The sequence below is a fragment of the Lycium barbarum genome, chromosome 7 (genome assembly GCF_019175385.1).
Source record: "Lycium barbarum isolate Lr01 chromosome 7, ASM1917538v2, whole genome shotgun sequence".
In the NCBI taxonomy this organism is placed as follows: domain Eukaryota; kingdom Viridiplantae; phylum Streptophyta; class Magnoliopsida; order Solanales; family Solanaceae; genus Lycium; species Lycium barbarum.
The window spans coordinates 118,116,949-118,137,123 of record NC_083343.1 but is presented as its reverse complement, the minus strand read 5'-3'; the positions used below and the strand labels follow the sequence as shown (position 1 = coordinate 118,137,123).

At 34.1% G+C, this 20,175-nt stretch overlaps 2 protein-coding genes across 2 annotated transcripts; both read left to right on the top strand.

Moving 5' to 3' along the window:
- The first annotated feature begins 11,347 nt into the window (after positions 1 to 11,347).
- On the top strand, positions 11,348 to 11,921 carry LOC132602491 (classical arabinogalactan protein 10-like). The gene has a single exon (XM_060315328.1). It carries the CDS (start codon positions 11,456 to 11,458, stop codon positions 11,783 to 11,785), a length of 330 nt encoding a protein of 109 aa, XP_060171311.1. The 5' UTR covers positions 11,348 to 11,455; the 3' UTR covers positions 11,786 to 11,921.
- Positions 11,922 to 15,535: 3,614 nt separating this feature from the next.
- Positions 15,536 to 16,204, top strand: LOC132602490 (classical arabinogalactan protein 5-like). Its single transcript, XM_060315327.1, has one exon. It carries the CDS (start codon positions 15,655 to 15,657, stop codon positions 16,018 to 16,020), a length of 366 nt encoding a protein of 121 aa, XP_060171310.1. The 5' UTR covers positions 15,536 to 15,654; the 3' UTR covers positions 16,021 to 16,204.
- The last annotated feature ends 3,971 nt before the right edge of the window (positions 16,205 to 20,175 follow it).

The window sequence follows — 20,175 nt, the reverse complement described above, 5'->3', positions numbered from 1 at the left end:
CGTATCCACCGAGGAATCAGGTCAAGCGTAGTTCGTAACTAAAGGAAATGTTGCAAACCAGGTTGTCTAACCTAATGGCGTACTTTGATTTCTTCTTGAATTGCCAGGTTTTAGGCTTATGTTGTCACCTATCGGCTATTTCAATTTCTTGAGTGGAATCTTGTCTTGTCCCCTAGTTTCTTTGTTACTCTTTCAGGATTTGTCTATTCGTTCATGTCACAATCGTAGAGTTGGCAGATTTGATAAGTAAAGTATAAAATAAATGATTAAGGAAAATCCGAAATGCCTTTATAGTTTTGCAATTCAAGCTTCCACAAGGTGAAGCAAAACAAACAAAATTTTGGGTACGGTTCAAGCATCAATAAAAGAAAACAAGTTCACTACATGTTCATTCCACCAAGGCTCCCGGCGAATCAGGGACGGAGTACAAGTCCAGTTCTTCAGAGTCTCTCCTGGTTCTGTACCCTGGATGGTTGGTGTCTCAGTAGTTGTTGCAGCCATCTTCACTGGCACTTGTTTTCGGATCATCCCCATAGGCGCAACGAACGTTGATGACACGCCTCTCTCCATCTTTTCCAATTGGCGTAACAGCCTCCTTCCGATTCTTAACTTTTCGATAATTATCATGTTCACGTTGGCGTTTTCGTGAGTAGGAAAAGGGATGGCGATCCATATCGAGTTGAGCTCCAGTGAGCTGGATTGTTCCTTCCTTAATCAAGGCTTCAATTTTGCTTTTGAAGCCATAGCAATCCTCAGTGGCATGCCCCGGAACTCCAGAATGATATGCGCAATGCTTGGAACTATCAAACCATTTTGGGATAGGATTGAGAATTTTCCCTTCAATAGGTTGTACCACGCCTGCCGCTTTCAGTCTTTCAAATAGCTGAGACAAAGGTTCAGCGAACTGAGTGTAATCACGGGTGTTTTTTATGACAGGGTTTGGACGGGCTCTATGTGTGGTATGTGGTCGATTTCGGTGGGTGGAAATTTGGGCAAATTGGTATGGACGTAAGTTTTGATATTGAGGTGCTCGGGGTTGGTAGTAATTTGGTCGAGTACTATAGACAGGGTAAGGGAATAGTGGAGCTTGGTAGGGTTCAACGTAATGGTAAGGGTAGAAAGGTTGTTGCGGATGGCCAAAGTACGTAAGGACTTGGTTTAGTGGGTTTAGAGGAGTAATTGTAGGTGGTGGGTTAGTGTTGGTGGGTAAAGCAATGTAAGGAGTGTTACCTAGTGATTGATTTGGTGGATTTGCGGAGGTGATTGGAGGTAAGTTGTTGTTGGTAGGTGCATTGTTTTGTGGAGGAAGATGTTCTGGAACTAAAGGTTCAAGTGATGGAAAATGAGGCGGGTTTGGTGCGACACTCCTAGGTTCAGGAGGTGGACTTTGGAGTGTAATGGATAAGTTGGTCATGTTTCTAACCCGATTTAGCTCTCCACGTAGATCCTCAATCTCTTGAGTCAGGCGGGCGATATGTTCATCCCGTTGAATAGTAGTTCCGTGTTCAAAAATCTCGGGAGGGTCATTAGAAACCATGATGCTTTCCGGGCTAGTTGAAATAGATGCGGCTGGATCAGACGTAATATTTGCTTTTCCTTGAACAACCCAGCTGCGTTGAGGTAACGATGATGTCTTTGACCTTGTGATGTAAGGATGGTCGGCCATTGAGTGTCAACACGAATCAACTTTTTTTTTTGGGAATAAGATAAAAGAAACATAAAGTATAAACGATGTTAGTCTCGTGAACATATCTAGGTAAAGTCATGATCATGTAAAGTCAAGTATGACGTGTAGCAAATAATTCATCAAATAAAAACAAATTGTCAAACAAGTATATCAACAATAACGCGTCCTAATATGCATGTGACCTCTTTGTGCCAGAGGTAGGCCTATCGTCGTTTGAAGGGTAAAGTGTGCCATAATATGTCATCCCGTTGCTTTGATTAATTAAACAGATTCTATTTCTCAAATAAAGTACAAGATAATGCAATATTTATTACATGTTAAATGAATACAACATAAAGTATTTCCTAATTTAAGTAAAGTAAATACAATTTCCTATGTCTAACTTCTAGCTCCATTTGTGCTGTCTTTGATCTTCATCATTCGTTGTACTCCAATGCAAATTCATACCTGTCATAGAAATATTAATCATGCCCTCCCTCCTAAAGTTTAATTAATTAGAGCAAATAGTCAATATTTAGGCACAATTATCCTTCAAACATGCACATAAAGTATGATTGGTGTCACTCGGGGTCGCGAACCCGCTTGGACGTTTGGGTAAAGTCATCTAATGAATTTAATACACCAAGGGTATTAAACCTCCTAGGTCATGAAATGTATGCTCCTAATAAAGGGTGTTGGTTTAGCTCTATCTTAGGCAGACTAAGAGTTGGCTTCCTATGACACAAGGTTCCCTCAAGCGGACAACTTGGGAGTGGAAAGTCTGTGGCCGTCAACTGCACCGCTGATCGACTAAATCCACTAGACCAATCCAACTAAAGGGGTAATTTAGTAGTGCACGGGCGCAAACTGCGAAGCCGCTTTAAGTGTGTGAATATGTGTGAGTTTTCCAGGAATGGAAGAAATATGAGCGGAATGCCAATTTAAGAAAAGCAATAACATACATATTACATAGAAAATTTACATAATAAAACAATCACTTAAAAGAACATAAAAAGAAAAAAAATAAAGCAACAATAAAGGCAAAAAATAAAGAAAACAACCAAACATCCAACAAATTTAATTATTAACCTAAGTTGTTATGGTTAAGAACCTAAAAGTCCCCAGCGGAGTCGCCAAGCTGTTATACCCCATTTTAACCGGGTTATAGCGGAGTATAACATATTGGAGATTCCTGAATTGTTTATTTAAGGAGTCGCCACCTAATTGATTTTAACGGTGAATTAGGACACCTAGATATTAACTAAGGTAAAGTTAAAACTAAACCTCCGTTAGTAGTCTGCTTAACCAGTGTGATTCTAGGTAAGGGTTCTATATTATCCTAAAGGGAAGGGGTTAGGCATCCTTTAGAATCCGTTAACTTACGGTTATCCGACCAAACTTAGATTAACTAATTAATGCTAAATCATCACTCCAAATTTTAAGACAAAAGAGTAAGAAATGTTGCTAAGGTTTTTAAGAAAAATGAAGAATATTGCCTAAAATAAGATTTAGAAAAAATGTAATAATTTAGAAAAGAAGATTTTTAATGTCATTTAAAATAAAGCTTATATAAGTTGATAAGGCTTTAAAAAATGCTATTTAGAATGAGATTTGTAGAAAATGTAATAATTTGCATAAAAGGGGAATTTTAAATGACATTTCGAATAAAACTTATAAAAAATTGCTAAAGCTTTAAATAATAATGCTATTAAAAAATAAGATTTGCATAGAATGTATAAGTAGAAAAAAAACGCAGGTTTGTGCAGTGTTTTAATAAATACTTAAAACAAACTAAACGATGCTAATTGACTTTGCATTTTTAGAAGTATAAACAAAATCACGTTTTATTAACTACATTCGGCTAAAAGTATGCATAATTTTAGATAACTTTTTTGTTTTAAAATGTTTGCAAACTATTCTTTAGTTCCTTTCCTTGAACTAACTACCCATTCCCAAAACTAAACCTTCTAATTTATTAGGATTCATCTAAACTAGAAAAAACAAACAAACAGAGAGTTAGTTGAATAATACAAATTAATATGCACAAAATAAATAGGGGCAGAGACAAATTAAATGAGCTCAGCCCATTTTCAAAGCTGCCACGATCAGATCGCTGTTGGACTTCAATCCAGAATTTCAATTGAGGCTGCGGGGCTGCGGCTGTTATCTGTTTGCTATTGGGCATTGGCCCGGAAAGTGTTATTTTTTTTATGGGTCGACTGGACACGAGAGGAAGTCATGTTGGGCTTCTAGCCCAACCGAATGCGGAGGAAAACAGTCCCGAATCGAGACTCCATTTGCTCGGATGTGTACATGTAAAGAAAAATATGATAAAGATTAGAAACGCACATAACCATTAAATAAGACAAAAACGCATATGATGTTAAACTTCCGAATACACGCGTTAACAGTAGGCATAAAAAGGGTTGCTCCAGATTTGAACACAACATAGAGAAAGCTAACTGATTTTAGCAAAGATATTTCCTATCTTTAAATGCAGAAACAGAACAACTCAATACCAAGGAAGCCATTTCCTGCCTAGATTTGCAATATGACTCCTGATGTATTCCAAAATACAAGACCAAATGACATCTTTAACTTCAGGATAAACCAGTACGCAGTCAGATGTTCAGGTCTAAGGATCTCCCAGGTTTGGACATGAATGTAATCACTCCATGACGCAACCCATCGTAGATTATGAAGGGTTAGCATATATACATAAAATTTGGTCAGCATGCATCATGAACACAACTATTGATAACCCACATGCTCAGCACCATAACATGGCAAAATTTTATGATGTCAGCTATCAATAATTACATCTCAAGCTAAAAGCATGCTAACACGAGAGCAATCAACTATCAATCCAAAACCCAACATTTCACAGGGAAAAGGATTTAAAATAAAGGAACGAACCACCTCAAACTTTCCCCAATGACTTTTGAAGTAAACAACTCCAAACATTTCATTCCCAATTCACTTATTACAAACAGAATTCTAAACAAACTTACGTAGAACTTTCAATAAAGCCAAAGGAAATCATCTGGATGCAATTAGACATAACAAGATGAACCAGAAAGAGATTCTAAGCTATGCATTTTCGTCAAAAACCAAGACTTGTTTTACAATGCTTTGAACAGTTTCGGGAGAAAAACTTCGAACTTGAATTAACTCGTTACGGACAGATTCAGGGCACTTTAACATTCTTCAAAAACCTATCCTTCTTCAACTAAATACTCTATTGGATGAAGTGATTAAAGGCATAATTATATACTAAACTACCCCTAGTCAGATTCCGCTTTCAAACAAAGGGCAATTAGAAGTGTTCATAATACACAGAACTGAGAAATGGTCGTGTTTCGCCCGATAGATTTAAATTAAGGCAAGGGGCAGAAGTGATCCACACATTATCATGCAAAATGAAATATAAGGAAATCAGAGAAGAAAAACCAGAATCCAAAGAGCAAGAGGATTATCTGGCCTATATCTAACAGCCATGAAACTAGCAATTAAACAAACCACATCAAAATGACAGTGAGCAAAATGAAGAGAATCTCTTGGGACTTTTGAAGATGTTTCCACGAAAACAACAATGAATCTTTAAGGCTCATGCTCATGATCACAATATCTGTTTCAAGAGGTTAAACAAACCAGACCAGATTTGACCTTCATCAAGGTAACAACAAACCAGATTCAATCATCTTTACCACAACCATCATTCTGATCATTATACAAACTGGATATGCTTCCACTATGTTGCAATTTCGACCTCCCTGTTACTATGCCATAATTAAACCACATTGAACAAACTCATAGAGGTGTTTTTCGTTGACATAATCAGAAACAAAACAGAAATCAGCCACGGATTCGACTACTAATCATCGCCTGACCTAACAACAACACTTAAACAAGTTCGAATATAGTACTGACTAATAGCCCAGATTTATACAACGATACGCAACTTAAACCAACTAGCATGATTAATTCACACATTTGAATTAACTAAAGCAAAGTTATCACACATAGCACATGTAATTGCATAGACAGAGCCAAACTCGATAATTAAATCATCATACAAACTAATTTAGTCCGAATTAACATCAACATACAAACAAACTATCCCTTGAACCAAACTAATCTACCTAATCATCCTGTTTTAAAACTGCCTAGCGATTAAAAAAAACACAGATAAGACAGAAAATAAAAGGGAAAGGGGAAATTACCTTCTTCGGGTGCAGCGAAGTGGGTGCGGGGCTTCGATATCCACTCGAACACTACGAACCCCAGTTTGCGATGCTTGGATTTATGACGATATCAAGGAAAGCGAAAAATTGATTCGATATTTTTAATAATAAACAAGATTAAAGGCTGTCAAAAAGAACTTGTATTTTAGGGATTGCTCGACTGAAAGCTTTAATTTTCATGGGAGGATTTTTCGATTCGAAAAGCTTTCATTCCTCGGCCCCCCTCTACGATTCCAACCGCCCTCTTATTTATAGTGTTCTTTAGGTTTTGTGTTGGGAAAGGAGATAGAGGAGCGGGTGACAACGAAAGTGGAGGGAACAGAAGTGGAATGGCAGTGGCATGGGCGAAGATGGGAAGTGGGGTGTCAGACGCGTGGGTGGAGATGGCAGGATAGAGATGGAGTGGGGGTAACGTGGTGTCAGAGGGTGGAGACGAAGGTGTGGTGGTGTCAGACGCAAGTGGGGGACAGTGGTGTAGTGGAGGGTGCGGGTAGCGATGGTGAAGATGGAGGTATGGGTGTGGGTGATGAAGCAGTGGGGTGAGGGATATAGTGGAGGTGCGGGTAACGTGGGAAGAGCCGATGACGAAAGAGGGGAAATGGGGAGACGCGGCGGTGGCGATGGGGGTTGGAGGCGGTGATGGGAGGAGGAAGAAAAGAGGAGAAGGAGGCGACGAAAAGAATCGGTTCAAAAAAATGGGAAACCCTAAGGGTTTCCCTTATTTTGGATAAAGACGGGTCGGATCAGGTCCATTTGTGGACCGGGTCAATTTTTAGACCGGGTATTAAAAGAATGGACTAGTGAATTGAACCATGGACTAGTCTAAAAATTAAGATAAGCGATATGGGCTAATCAAAAAAATATTAGGAGTTAATCGGACCTTGATTTGGGGTCCGGTAAGTCAAAAATGCGGACCGAGTGCAAGAAATAATTTGGCTTCTAAATTTGAATAAAAGACCCATTTTGATTAACGATGTACCAAGGGTGCCAGAATATCACCTGGTACGAAAATATGCAATTGTAAAAGACCCGGATAATAAATTATATGTTGTTACAATGACCGTGCAATAATATTTTAACAATAAATAAACGCTATCATTTTAAATGTGCGAAATAAGTGTGATGTGTATGCGGAAGTTGATAAAATGCCGAGAAATGCCAGTTTCAATAATACTAAATAACCGTAGCGAATGACTAGCGGTAATAGTACTGCTAATAATGATAACAATAATGATAATGGTAATAATGATAATGGCGATAAAAATAATAATAGATATAATAATAATAATAGTAGATAACAAACATTGATAATTAAAATGATAATAATTAATAATAATAATAATAAAGATGATAATAATTAATAACAAGATAACAATAATAAATAACAATTATTGATAGTGACAAAACGTTAGTAAATTAATAATAATAACAATAATAGTGGTAATAATAAGATAATAATGATAATAATAATAATAATAATAATAATAATAATAATAAATAAATAAATAAATAACAATTATTGATAAAACAATGACAATAATTAATAATAAAATAACGATGATAATGATGATTAATAATTGATAACAAAATAACGCTGATAATAGTGATTGGTAATTAACAATAATAATAATAATGACAATTAGTAATAATGATAATTTAAGAATAATAATAATAGTTATTAATAATAATAATAATGATAATAATAATAGTTGTAACAGAATAATAAAACGCCGTTATTGATAAGAGACCAATAACTATAGTAAACATAATATATACTATTATTATTTTTTTTTTTTTTTTTTGAAAATATTAGAAGCGCAAATATGTATTTCGGAGGAGAGGCGGGACAAAATTGGGTGTCAACAACTTGTCCCTCTTTGCCTGATAATGATGAAAGAATTTTCGGGCAAAGACGTTGACTTAGTAGCCTATTTTGTCCCGGCTAGAGGATTGTGGAGGACTTAGGGTAAAGAAAATTACGGCCGAACTCTGGTCTTTGAATCGCCTACATATCTCGGGTTGCACGAGAATCAGGCCGTGTGTAGTTCTGCGAAGACTACGACACCTATGACTGGCAACTCACGATTTGATGCGAATCTTCGCGAAAAAAATATTGTCCCAGTGTCGAATTATGATGACATTGGGTATTGTGATAGAACTCTGAAAATGAGTGTGCTGGAACGGAAAATTTGAAATTGGAGCCGAGTGTTCGAGGTAGATCATTGACCCTTGTCGGAAGTTTGCTTATCCTTCCCGACGTATTGCCCAGTTCGCTGCCGAAGAAATAGTTCCACGTTGCGCTAAAGCTCCTGCGAAACTTTAAACTACATAAAATAGTTAGTAACAAATAAATATTGAAGTAAAGTGATGCAAGTGCGGTAAATTAATAATAATAACAATAATAGTGGTAATAATAAGATAATAATGATAATAACAATAATAATAATAATAATAATAATAATAATAATAATAATAATAAATAAATAACAATTATTGATAAAACAATGACAATAATTAATAATAAAATAACGATGATAATGATGATTAATAATTGATAACAAAATAACGCTGATAATAGTGATTGGTAATTAACAATAATAATAATAATGACAATTAGTAATAATGATAATTTAAGAATAATAATAATAGTTATTAATAATAATAATAATAATGATAATAATAATAGTTGTAACAGAATAATAAAACGCCGTTATTGATAAGAGACCAATAACTATAGTAAACATAATATATATATATATATATATATATTTTTTTTTTTTTGAAAATATTAGAAGCGCAAATATGTATTTCGGAGGAGAGGCGGGACAAAATTGGGTGTCAACACAACTCCTATATGCAAGAAAATTATCTTAACATTATAACAAGTCCTAAGGCAGCCCATCAATCACAATCAACACAATACAAGTCTTAACTACACTTAGTCCTCCAATTTCACAAGATCAACAACACAATACATAATCATAACCCTTAATCCCTCAATTCAACAAGAACAGCCCACTAAATAAATATAACTCCAACTTTAACCATCAAATTCCTTTACTTTCATCATTTAATCCATGACAACAACAACAACAACAACAATACCAATTAAATTTAACTCATCATTACTAGCTTAAAATAGCCCCATATACGGCCCAAACAAAGTCTCAACATCAACATACACAATTCTTGCATTCAATTCCATATCCACCAATTCATACAAAGACCAAATCATTTCTAAAACATGTAGGAGAGTATTAAACCTTACCTCAAATTTAATTAGGACACCTTAGAAGCTTAAGTTGATCAAAATCTGCCATGGTTGTGAACTGCCATGGCTGTTGTAATCTCTATTCCTTTCTCCACTTGAACTTGAAGATGATCAATTTAATGGTGAAAAGGAAGGCTGGCCGTGAGCTTCATAAAGCTGCCATAGCCATGGCCGTGGCTCTCTCTCTCTCTCTAGCTTAGAGCTTCTCTCTCCTACTTAACTTTGTGAAGATGAAATGAAGTATTGTTGATGAATTAGTCATCAAATTGGATTATATATGCTGCCTATGAAGTGGACAAGTGTCCCACTATGGCATGGACCAATCAGATTTGGCCATGCTATAGTGGGGTCCATTTAGCACTACTTAGGCTTAATTAATCTTAATTAATTACTAATCCCCACTTAATAATCTAATCATGGTTAATTAATCCCTAATCTCCACTAATATTTCTACACCAATTGAAATTTATAAGCAAGTCGTGCACTTATTAAAAATCGGGGATTAAAAGTCCTCATCTCAAGCCCCACAAGTTATCTTGTCCTTGAACGTATATCGATTAGCTTACGAATAATCCAATGTATAAAAATACGGGGTATAACAGGCTTGGTGGTTTAGCCTTTCTTTTTTACTTACTTCTTTTTTATGCCAACAACATGGGATCGAACCTTGGTGGGAGCATTGAATGAGATATGTTATGCCTTGGTTGAACCTCTCGTACTGGATGAATTATTTTTTAATATAATATTTTTATTTCAAAACACTTAAATCAAAACCCTATAAAATATGACACTTAAATCTAAAGATGACAAGTTTCCAAACAAACAAAACTTACTTCGGGGCACTTTACAACCCCTAAAACGACGATCCAAACGTTTAGGTATACTTGATGTAATGAGCCGACGTTATTGTACGCAAAAAAATATATTAAGTTCTATATAAAATATTGATATTTCGGGGTTTTAAAACATGACTAATATTTGCCCAAAGTATGAAAAAACGTGATTTTGATAGTTTAAAAAAAGAAAAAAACATGATTTTGATAGCTTAAAAAAAGAAAGAAAAAAAAGTACCCTCTTTCACGCACAGAATCTGTGCGTGAAGCCTAGTTTGGTATTTTATTTGTTTTTATTTGTTTTTATTTTTTTTAAGGGTTAGTTTGGTTCCAAAAGTTTTTTTTTGGGGTTAAAAATGTTCCGGGTCCTTGTTTCCACAATATTTTCCGGAAAAGTTCTTCAAAAAATCTTTTTCCAAAATTTGTGTAACAAATTATTTTTCGAATTTAAAAAGTACTGTGGTACTTTAGTACAAAGAAATATTCAAACAAAACGTTTATAGATAATTTATCTCTTCACGCTAGGGGTGGGCATGATATGGTAGATACTAATTATCATACCGAAATTGAATATTTTTATACCGCGGTTTCAGTATTATGGTATTTAATATGCATTTTTAAAAAGTTTGGTGTTCGATACGATATTTGATATTCATAAAGAAAATACCGAAATACCAAATACCATACCGAAGTATATAATTACATATACAATTCATATATCTTACTCTTATAATACTATCAAATATATAAACTAGTATTATTAGAAAATTAATTGTTTAAATGTTGGAGCTTTGACTACTCTATCTTGATTTAAATGTCTTTTTTGTCTAATTGATTTACGAAGGGGATTGCTTGTACATTCTTTTGAATATTTTTACATGTGTAAGGTGTTTAGTACAGAATAATTGAGACGTTTCTTAAGTAGCGGAAGTCATAATTCTCCGCGGTATGAGCATATGTAAGTCGAAGTCGGACAAACTACGGTATCGCTTTACCGTACTGTAAAATATCAAAACTAAACTTTAAAATACCAAACCATACCAAATTAATTTGGTACGATAATGATACATATTTTTAAAAATTGAAAATCAAAATTACCGTATCAAAATTTTAAATACCGTGTCACGCCCGCTCTTACTTCACACGCAAAGAAAATGTAACCAGCTTGGACTCATTCACATCCCCTCTTTTCCTCTTGTGTCGTTGAGTTGTCAACTAATTATTAGTCCACACTCCTTATTTTAAATTCAACTTTTTCTTCTAAACCGACTTTACTAACTTAAGATTTAATTTTCCTCATATTTCCCCTCCTATAAATACGCTCTTTCCTTACCTTTTTCAAAAAGTACCCAGCTCATATTTCCAGTTTCCTCCTCTTATATCTCTTTGTGCTTCTTCCACTTCCCTTTCTCAAAAAAGCTCATTATACCAAAGGGCTAGAATGGCATGCTCAAAGGTAATCATTGCTCTAATGTTGGCCTTTATCGCCGGATCGGCTTTGGCACAGGCACCGGGAGCATCTCCAGCAGCTTCTCCAAAGAGTTCTCCGGTACCAGTAGCATCACCACCGATAGCGGCAACTCCTCCTACTACAACATCAACACCTGTCTCTGCTCCTGCAAATACTCCTACTACTGCATCTAACTCTCCAATGGCATCTTCTCCTTCCGGCGGTTCTCCTACCGAATCACCAAACTCTGCTTCCTTCATCAGAGTCGCCGTCGCCGGATCTGCTGTTGCAGCTGTCTTTGCTGCTGCTTTCATGCTTTAAACTTTCTGATATGTGAATATTTGCATAGGGTTTATTTTTAATGTTTCGTTGTTACTAATTCTTTTGGCGGTAGTTTTGACCGCTGTTGTACTAATATATTCTTATTGTTGAATATTATTGCGAGATTCTTTATTTATTTACGGAGAACATTATACAATTTTCTTCCTCATATCTAGGGGTGTTTATGGTTAAAAATCGATCTCAACTGCAAATCGAATCAAACCGATTAAATAGATCCATAGTTATTTGGGGTTGGTTTAATTTGATTTTAAATTTTATGAAATCGATAATATTTGATTTGCTTTTTTTTTTTATTAAAAACAAATCGAAGAAAAAATCGAATCGATTAAATAATATATATTAAATTTTCTTTATCTCGTTAATGAACTTTACACTAAGCTCATTTTTTAAAAGAAATTCATGTATCCAAACTTATTTTTTCAAAAAAATAACTATGAGATTTACCTAAAAGAAAAGGGACGTATTTCTTGCAAATTTTATTCACTTGATTAAAGTTTATAAGACATTTGCTTTATAATCCAAAATAATTATAGCTTCCACAATAAAAGGGTAATAATGGATTATAAATTGAAAAATGATGAAAAAGTCTTTCCTAATCGTAGGAAAAAAAATGAAAGAAAGAAATACATTATGTTTCTAGAAATCGAAAACCAAACCAAATCATTAAAGCTTATAGGTCTTAAAACATTTGCTTTATAATCCAAAATAATTATAGCTCACACAATAAAAGTGGTAATAATGGATTATAAATTGAAAAATGATGAAAAAGTCTTTCCTTATCGTAGGAAAAAAAAAATGAAAGAAAGAAATACATTATGTTTCTAGAAACCGAAAACCGAACCAAATCGACAACAACTAAATCGATGGTTATGTATTACATATGGTTTGGTTTGGTCTTAATAACTAAAAAAAACGACTAAGTTGATTTGGTTTGATTTTAACCAAAAATCGATTCAAACCGACCCATGAAAACCCCTAGTTATATCCAGTGAAATGTTTGAATTAAGCAAGCATATAGGGTACATTTCGTACGAAGAATTTTTTTTTCCAGAAAATATTAATGGCTTCTTACTTATTTTATTAATTATATGCTTGAGTTGTCAAAAAAGAAAAAAAAATATTATTTTTGAAAGGGCCAAAAAAGGAAAGCAAGACAAACATGTTGAAACGGAGAGAGTATCATACAATTCTTAAGTTATTCTATTTTGTATAATTAAAATTGAACTTTTTAAATTATCCCAATAATCTCGATTTTTCTTTAGTATAGATATGATTTGATTATTTTCGGTACATATTATATGTGTTATACTATCACCAAAAACAAAAAAAATACAACATAAGTTAAGTGTAATCTACACTCACTCTTGTAAGAATATTTTCACTAACTTACTCTTAATTAAATACGGAATAATAACTATTTAGTAGGCGTTTGGCCATGCGTTTTCAAACCATGACCTCAAACCAACATTTGAATATGCGTTTTCAGTCATGGTTTCAAACCCCAAATCATCCAAAAGGGCATGATTTGAGGTTTGAAACCATGGTTTTAACTTTTTTAAATATAAAATTTAACCCATAAGTTTATATTAAATTTTATATTTTGTAAAAAAAGACCCATAAGTTGGTAGATATTTTTAACAATTACCCCATCAATCATTTACCAATCTCATTAACTTCCACCAACCTTTATTTATGTCTACCAACCTTTAATTTATGTGAGAGGATTATATTAAAGAGTAGTTACATTACTATTCGTGTTAAATTTTCGTTTTTATTGAACTAAAGTTTGATTAATTGATGTTGTATTTTTTAGAAAGGCCTTCTAGTAGTTTACTAATTTTGTTATGAACTATGACTTGTTCATTTGATAAGATTGTATAAGAATTGAGAATGTTTTGATAGTTCTCACAATTTGTGGGGTTTTTATGTCTATAAGAGAAAATACAACTTAAAATATCCAAATTGCATGTCCAAACATGTTTTGAAGCTATAGTTTCAAATGGGGCCTTAATATAGTATCTTGGTAACATAAAAACTCATTTACGGTAAATTCGAAAGAAAACAACTAATATCGTCAAACACCACTTATTTGGACCAAAAATAAAAATAAAAATAAAAATAAAAACATCACTTTAATATGAATCGAGAGAGTGTTTTCTTAGAAACTCAAAACATTGACAAGTAAAAGTGATTTAAGTATAATTTAATGTGAACATAAAACACATATACAGTCAAACCTCTCTATAGTGGCAGCGTTTGTCCAGAAATTTCATGGCTGCTATAGTGAGGTGCTGTTATGCATGTATATTGGCATTGGAAATTTAGAGCCAATTTAGCTGTTATAAACAAAAGTACACAAACAATTAACTTTTTGTACTTTTTATGGTATAAACGAAAATAATATACTTGTAAATTTTAAAATCTCAATTGATTTTCGTATCTCATAAATTAAAAATTGAAAAGACTAATAAATTACTACTAAATTCATAACTAGTTGTACCACACAGATAAAGAATTAAAATCTATGGAACATATGCATTTTAAATTAATTGAGAATTTAAATATCTCAAGTTTGACGTAAGAACTCTACAATTGTAGGTTGTTTCGTAAATTCTAGTCTCTTAGTGATAATATAACGCTTGAACTGACGAAGAATTTTGTCTAAACTTTTAGCAAAAGTAAATTCAATAGCTTTCCCTTGAAGGCTATCTAAGTGCTTAACAATTGACTCTCTATTTGAGTATGATTGTTATAGAGAGGTAATTTTACAAAGAGTGTACCGCTATAATGGATGTCATTGCTGTTATAGGCAGAATGTTATTATAAAGAAGTAAAATATAACATGAAAAATCGATTCCGGAGAAAATCAGACCGTCATAGTGAAATGTTATTATAAAAAATGACAATTATACTTGTCACGGGCCTAAAATATAAGGCGTCGTGGGGCAGCGTTGATGGTCTTAACTACCACTCAAAGCTTCAGCCCAACTCTCTATCACTGGCGGAAGACAGTGAATAACTCTCAGGCAAAGCACACACAAGAAGCTAAGGAAGATGAACACAGGTTTTGGGAGGCAAATGCCCTTTTCTGATATATGCTATAAATGTATCCTTACAAGTATACAAAAGATGAAGTGAGTGAATGACTCTGCCCTCAAGGCACTGGAACTCTAACGGTCGACGTCGTTTATTAGCATAAGATTTTTGTCGACTCGGGGCCGCTAATAGTGCGTACATATTTTTCCAATCTCGGAAACCCGGGCTAACCCAAAACCCTGCTTTTTAGGTGGCCAACACAAACGAATTTTAAAATCCGCGCTAGCTAGACTAGAACGTGCCAATAATAACGGTAACCATAATGTTTGCCAATGATTAAACATCTGTCTTTAGCTTGTTTCCACAATATTTTCCGGAAAAGTTATTCAAAAAAGCTGTTTCCAAAATTTGTGTAACAAATTATTTCGAATTTAAAAAGTACTGTAGTACTTAGCACAAAGAAACATTCAAACAAAACTTTTATAGAGAAATTTATCTCTTCACACGCAAATAAGAATGTAAAATCAATCAGCTTGGACTCATTCACATCCCCTCTTTTCTTCTTGTTGCCGTTGAGTTGTCACCTGATTATTAGTCCACACTCATTTTAAATTCAAACTTTTTCTTCTAAACCGACTTTTCTAACTTAAAGAATTAATTTTCCTCATATTTCCCCTCCTATAAATACACTCTTTTTCCTTCCATTTTTCAAAAAGTACTCAGCTCATATTTCCATTTCTTCCTCTAATAACACCTCTTTGTGCTTCTTCCACTTTTTCTCTCCCCAAAAGCTCCTTGTCATAAAAGCCAGAATGGCATACTCAAAGGTAATCATTGCTCTAATGTTGGCGTTTGTTGCCGGATCTGCTTTAGCACAAGCACCTGGAGCATCTCCAGCAGCTTCTCCTAAGAGTTCTCCGGCACCGGTAGCATCACCTCCTACTACTACATCAACACCACCTGTCTCTGCTCCTACAACTGCATCTGATTCTCCAATGGCATCTCCACCAACTGTTGACACTCCAGCATCATCTCCTTCCGGCGGTGCTTCTCCTCCATCTATCTCCGCCGCTCCCGGCGGTTCTCCTACAGAATCTCCTAACTCTGCCTCCTTCAACAGAGTCGCCGTTGCCGGATCTGCTGTTGCAGCTGTCTTTGCTGCTGCTTTGATGCTTTAAACTTTCTGATATGTGAATATTTGCATTTTTCCATTCGCCCGAGTTGATGAGTTAGGTTTATTTTTCACTGTTTCTTTGTTACTAATTCTTTTGGCGGTAGTTGTGACCGCTGTTGTACTAATATATTCTTATTGTTGAATACTATTACGGGATTCTTTATTTATTTATGGAGAGCATTATACAATTTCCTCTTTCTCATTTGCGGTGAAATTTTTGTATTAAGCAAGCGTATAGGGTATATGCCGTATGAAGGAAAAAAAAAATATCAAGAAAAATAAATGGCTTCTTACTTATTTTATTAATTATATGCTTGAGTTCTCAACAAAGAGAAGAGATACTTTTTTTGAAACAGAGAACAGTTTTTTTTTTTTTTTTAACAGATTAAAAAGAAAAGCAAGATAAACATGTTGAAACGGAGAGAGTTTATACAATTTTTAAGTTATTCTATTTTGTGTAATTAAAATTGAACTTTCTAAATTATCCCAATAATCTCGATTTTTTTTTAGTATAGATATGATTTGATTATTTTCGCTATTTTGTAATATTATCACCCAAAAAAAAAAAAAAAACATAAGCTGAGTAATCTAAACTCACTCCTGTAAGGAGTGTTTTCACAACTTACTCTTAAATAAATCCGAAGTAATACCTATTTAATATAGTATCTTGGTTACATAAAAACTCATTTATGCTAAATTTGAAAGAAAACAATTAGTATTTTCTTTATTAGGTAAAACACCAATTATTTGGACCAAAAATTAAAAGTAAAAATATCACTTAATATGAATCGAGAGAGTTTTTTTTTTTAGAAACCCATAAACATGTCTAGACATCGAAATTTCGTATTAAAATGGTCTTTTACAAGACGAGTCCAATCCATTCTATTCAAACCCTAAGGCCTGTTAGGATTTTTTGAAGAGTACTTTACCCTAAATCCTAGCTTACCATTGTATCAAGAGGTACATATTCCTTTAAAGAGGAATCTCGAATATCTTATAAACTCATGGGTGTTCATAAGAGATCAAGGCATCAAAATCAAATTGACCGGCGTTCTTGGAGATCAAATGTATCACGAGGAGGTCATCCTACGTTCAAGAAATATGCTATTAACAACCCTTGAATTATGGAAAAAATCAGGAGAGAAGAATCAAGGGAATAAACAGAATTGTACTCGCATTCTTTATCAATAAAATATTCTCCTTTCTTCATATTTTGTTAGTGGTTAGAGTTTATTTTCTGAATATCAAAATTTATTGTAAACAAATTGTCACGCCCAGTGGAACCAAATTTACCTTCATCTCTTCTCTCACAAATCAAATCTGCAAATCTGGAGCTACAAAATCACTAAGATGGAAGCTCCATAATATGGGTACTTCAAGTCTCGTGTTTGAGTTTCGTCAAGTCTACACTCCGACAAGCCTTAAAGTAGGGGGCATTTGTACATAGCTAAATTTTATCAGATTTGAAATAGGATTCTACAAGATGAACTCCATCCATTTTCAAACTCTAAAGTCGGTTAGGGTTTCTTGGAGGCTACTCTACCCTAAACCTTAGCTCATGCCTATATAAAGGGACATATATTCCCTAAGAAAGGCATCTCGAATATCCCATAAACTAATGGGTATTCACAAGAGATCAAGGCATCAACTACTGCCTTTATCAAGCTGCCTGGAGTTCTTGGAGATCAAATACATCACAAGGAGGTCATCCTACTTTCAAGAAATACGCTACTAACGACCCTCAAATTACGAAGAAAATTCAGGAGAAAAGAATCAAGGGAATAAAAAGATTTTGTAGCCGCAATATTCATCAATAAAAAATATGTTTCTTCATATTTTGTTTGTTGCAATTTATTTTCCACACATCAAAATTTGTTGCAAACAAATTAATTTGTTTGCAACAAATTTTGATATGGAGAAATAAACTCCAACCACAAACAAAATATGAAGAAACGAGAATATTTTATTGATAAAGAATGCAGGTACAATTCTGTTTATTCCCTTGATTCGTCTCTCCTAATTTTTCTCCATAATTCGAGGGCTGTTAGTAGCGTATTTTCCGAATGTAGGATGACCTCCTCGTGATACATTTGATCTCCAAGAACGCCGACCAATTTGATGAAGGCAGTGTTTGATGCCTTGATCTCTTATAGCTAGGGTTTAGAATAAAGTAGCCTCCAAGAAAACCTAACGGGTCTTAGGGTTTGAATAAAATGAATCGGACTCGTCTTGTAAAAGACTATTTTAATCCAAAATTATGATGTCTACAAATGCCCCCTACTTCAAAGCTTATTAGAGTATCGGTTTCCCGAAATTGAAGACGAGATTTAATGTAACAGTCAAGATGGCAATAGTCTTTTGCCATCCTTCGTAAATTTTCCTTCTCCAATTCGGAATGTTAAGGCCAACTGTCCAATTCACTTTTTATTTTATTTTATTTAGCATTCCGTCTTGATATTTTTTTTTTTTTGTAGTCCTTTGGCCTTTGCTTTGTAAGACAGAATACACTCACTTTAAACAGAGATTGGAATCAAATCTCCTTTCATTAGGGCAGTCGCTCTAAATCCACATAGGACAAAACTTGATTGGACTTTAATCACATAATCATCAAAGAAATACAATTCCCACCGAGATCTAATTAGGATAGACTTCAGTTTTACAGAAAATTAGGCTTCTTTGATTGCATCCATCAGAGTTGCTCCCGATCACGTGCATCGGCTATTCTTGCGGTTTAGCGATTTTCATTTGAGAAAAGAGATGAAGGGCAGATTTGGTCCCACTTGGCGTGCCAATTTGTTTGCAACAAATTGATATGCAGAATATATATTGCGACCACAAATAAAATATAAAGAAACATGAATCTTTTATTGATAAACAGTGTGGGTACAAACCTGTTTATTCCCTTAATTCTTCTCTCCTGAATTTTCTCCGTGATTCGAGAGCCGTTAGTAGCGTATTTCTCGAAAGTAGGATGACCTCTTTGCGATGTATTTGATATCCAAGAACGCCATGCAGCTTGATATGGCAGTATTTGATGCCTTGATCTCTTGTGAATACGCATGAGTTTATGAGATTTTTGAGATGCCTTTCTTAAGGAATATATGTCCCTTTATATAGGCATGAGCTAGGATTTAGATAAAGTTGGATGAAACTATCTTGTAGAGTCGTATTTCAAATCCGATAAAATTTTGTTGTCTACAACATGACAAGTAAAAGTGATTCAGTATAATTAATGTGAACACAAAGGCATATCAATTTTTGCAATCTCTAAAAATCCCAGCACCCAGCTATTTAGGTGGCCAACACATAAGCGAATTCTAAAATTCCCGCTAGCTGAGACCAGAACGTGCCAATCATAACGCTAACCATAATTTTTGCCAATAATTAAAAATCTGTCTTTAGCTTGTTTCCACAATTATGAATTCTTCATTCAAAAAAGCCTTTTCCCAAAATTTGTATAACAGATTATTTCAAATTTAAAAAGTAGTCCAAAGAAACATTCAAACAATTTTTTTTCTACAGAAATTTATCTCTTCACACGTTAAGAAAAATATAACCAGCTTGGACTCGGTCACAGCTCACGTCTCCCTTTTTTCCCTTCTTGTGTCGTTTAGTTGTCATCTACTTATTAGTCCACACTTAGTATTAAAATTAAAATTTAATTTTCTCCACATTTCCCTCCTATAAATACACTCTTTTCCTTTTTTAAAAAGGTACTCAAGTCATACTACCATTTCCTTCTCTTAATTGTGTCGTTTAGTTGTCATCTACTTATTAGTCCACACTTAGTATTAAAATTAAAATTTAATTTTCTCCACATTTCCCTCCTATAAATACACTCTTTTCCTTTTTTAAAAAGGTACTCAAGTCATACTACCATTTCCTCCTCTTAATTACCTGTTTGTGCTTCTTCCACTTTCTCCAAAAGCACTTCTCCTAAAGCCTATAATAATGGCATACTCAAAGGTAATCATTGCTCTAATGTAGTTCTTTTTTACTTTTGACGTTTACTGATGACGGTAGTCGTGACCGCTGTTGATTTATTTGTATGTGCTAATAAAACTTCTTATTGTTGAATATTATTACGAGATTCTTTGTTTATTTATGGAGAGTATTAATTATGATTCCAATTTTTCTATTTCTCATTTCCGTTGGAATT

What these genes read in the sequence shown, in the direction of transcription:
- LOC132602491 (XM_060315328.1), top strand. Translation starts at nt 11,456, where the DNA reads ATGGCATGCTCAAAGGTAATCATTGCTCTAATGTTGGCCTTTATCGCC.
- LOC132602490 (XM_060315327.1), top strand. Translation starts at nt 15,655, where the DNA reads ATGGCATACTCAAAGGTAATCATTGCTCTAATGTTGGCGTTTGTTGCC.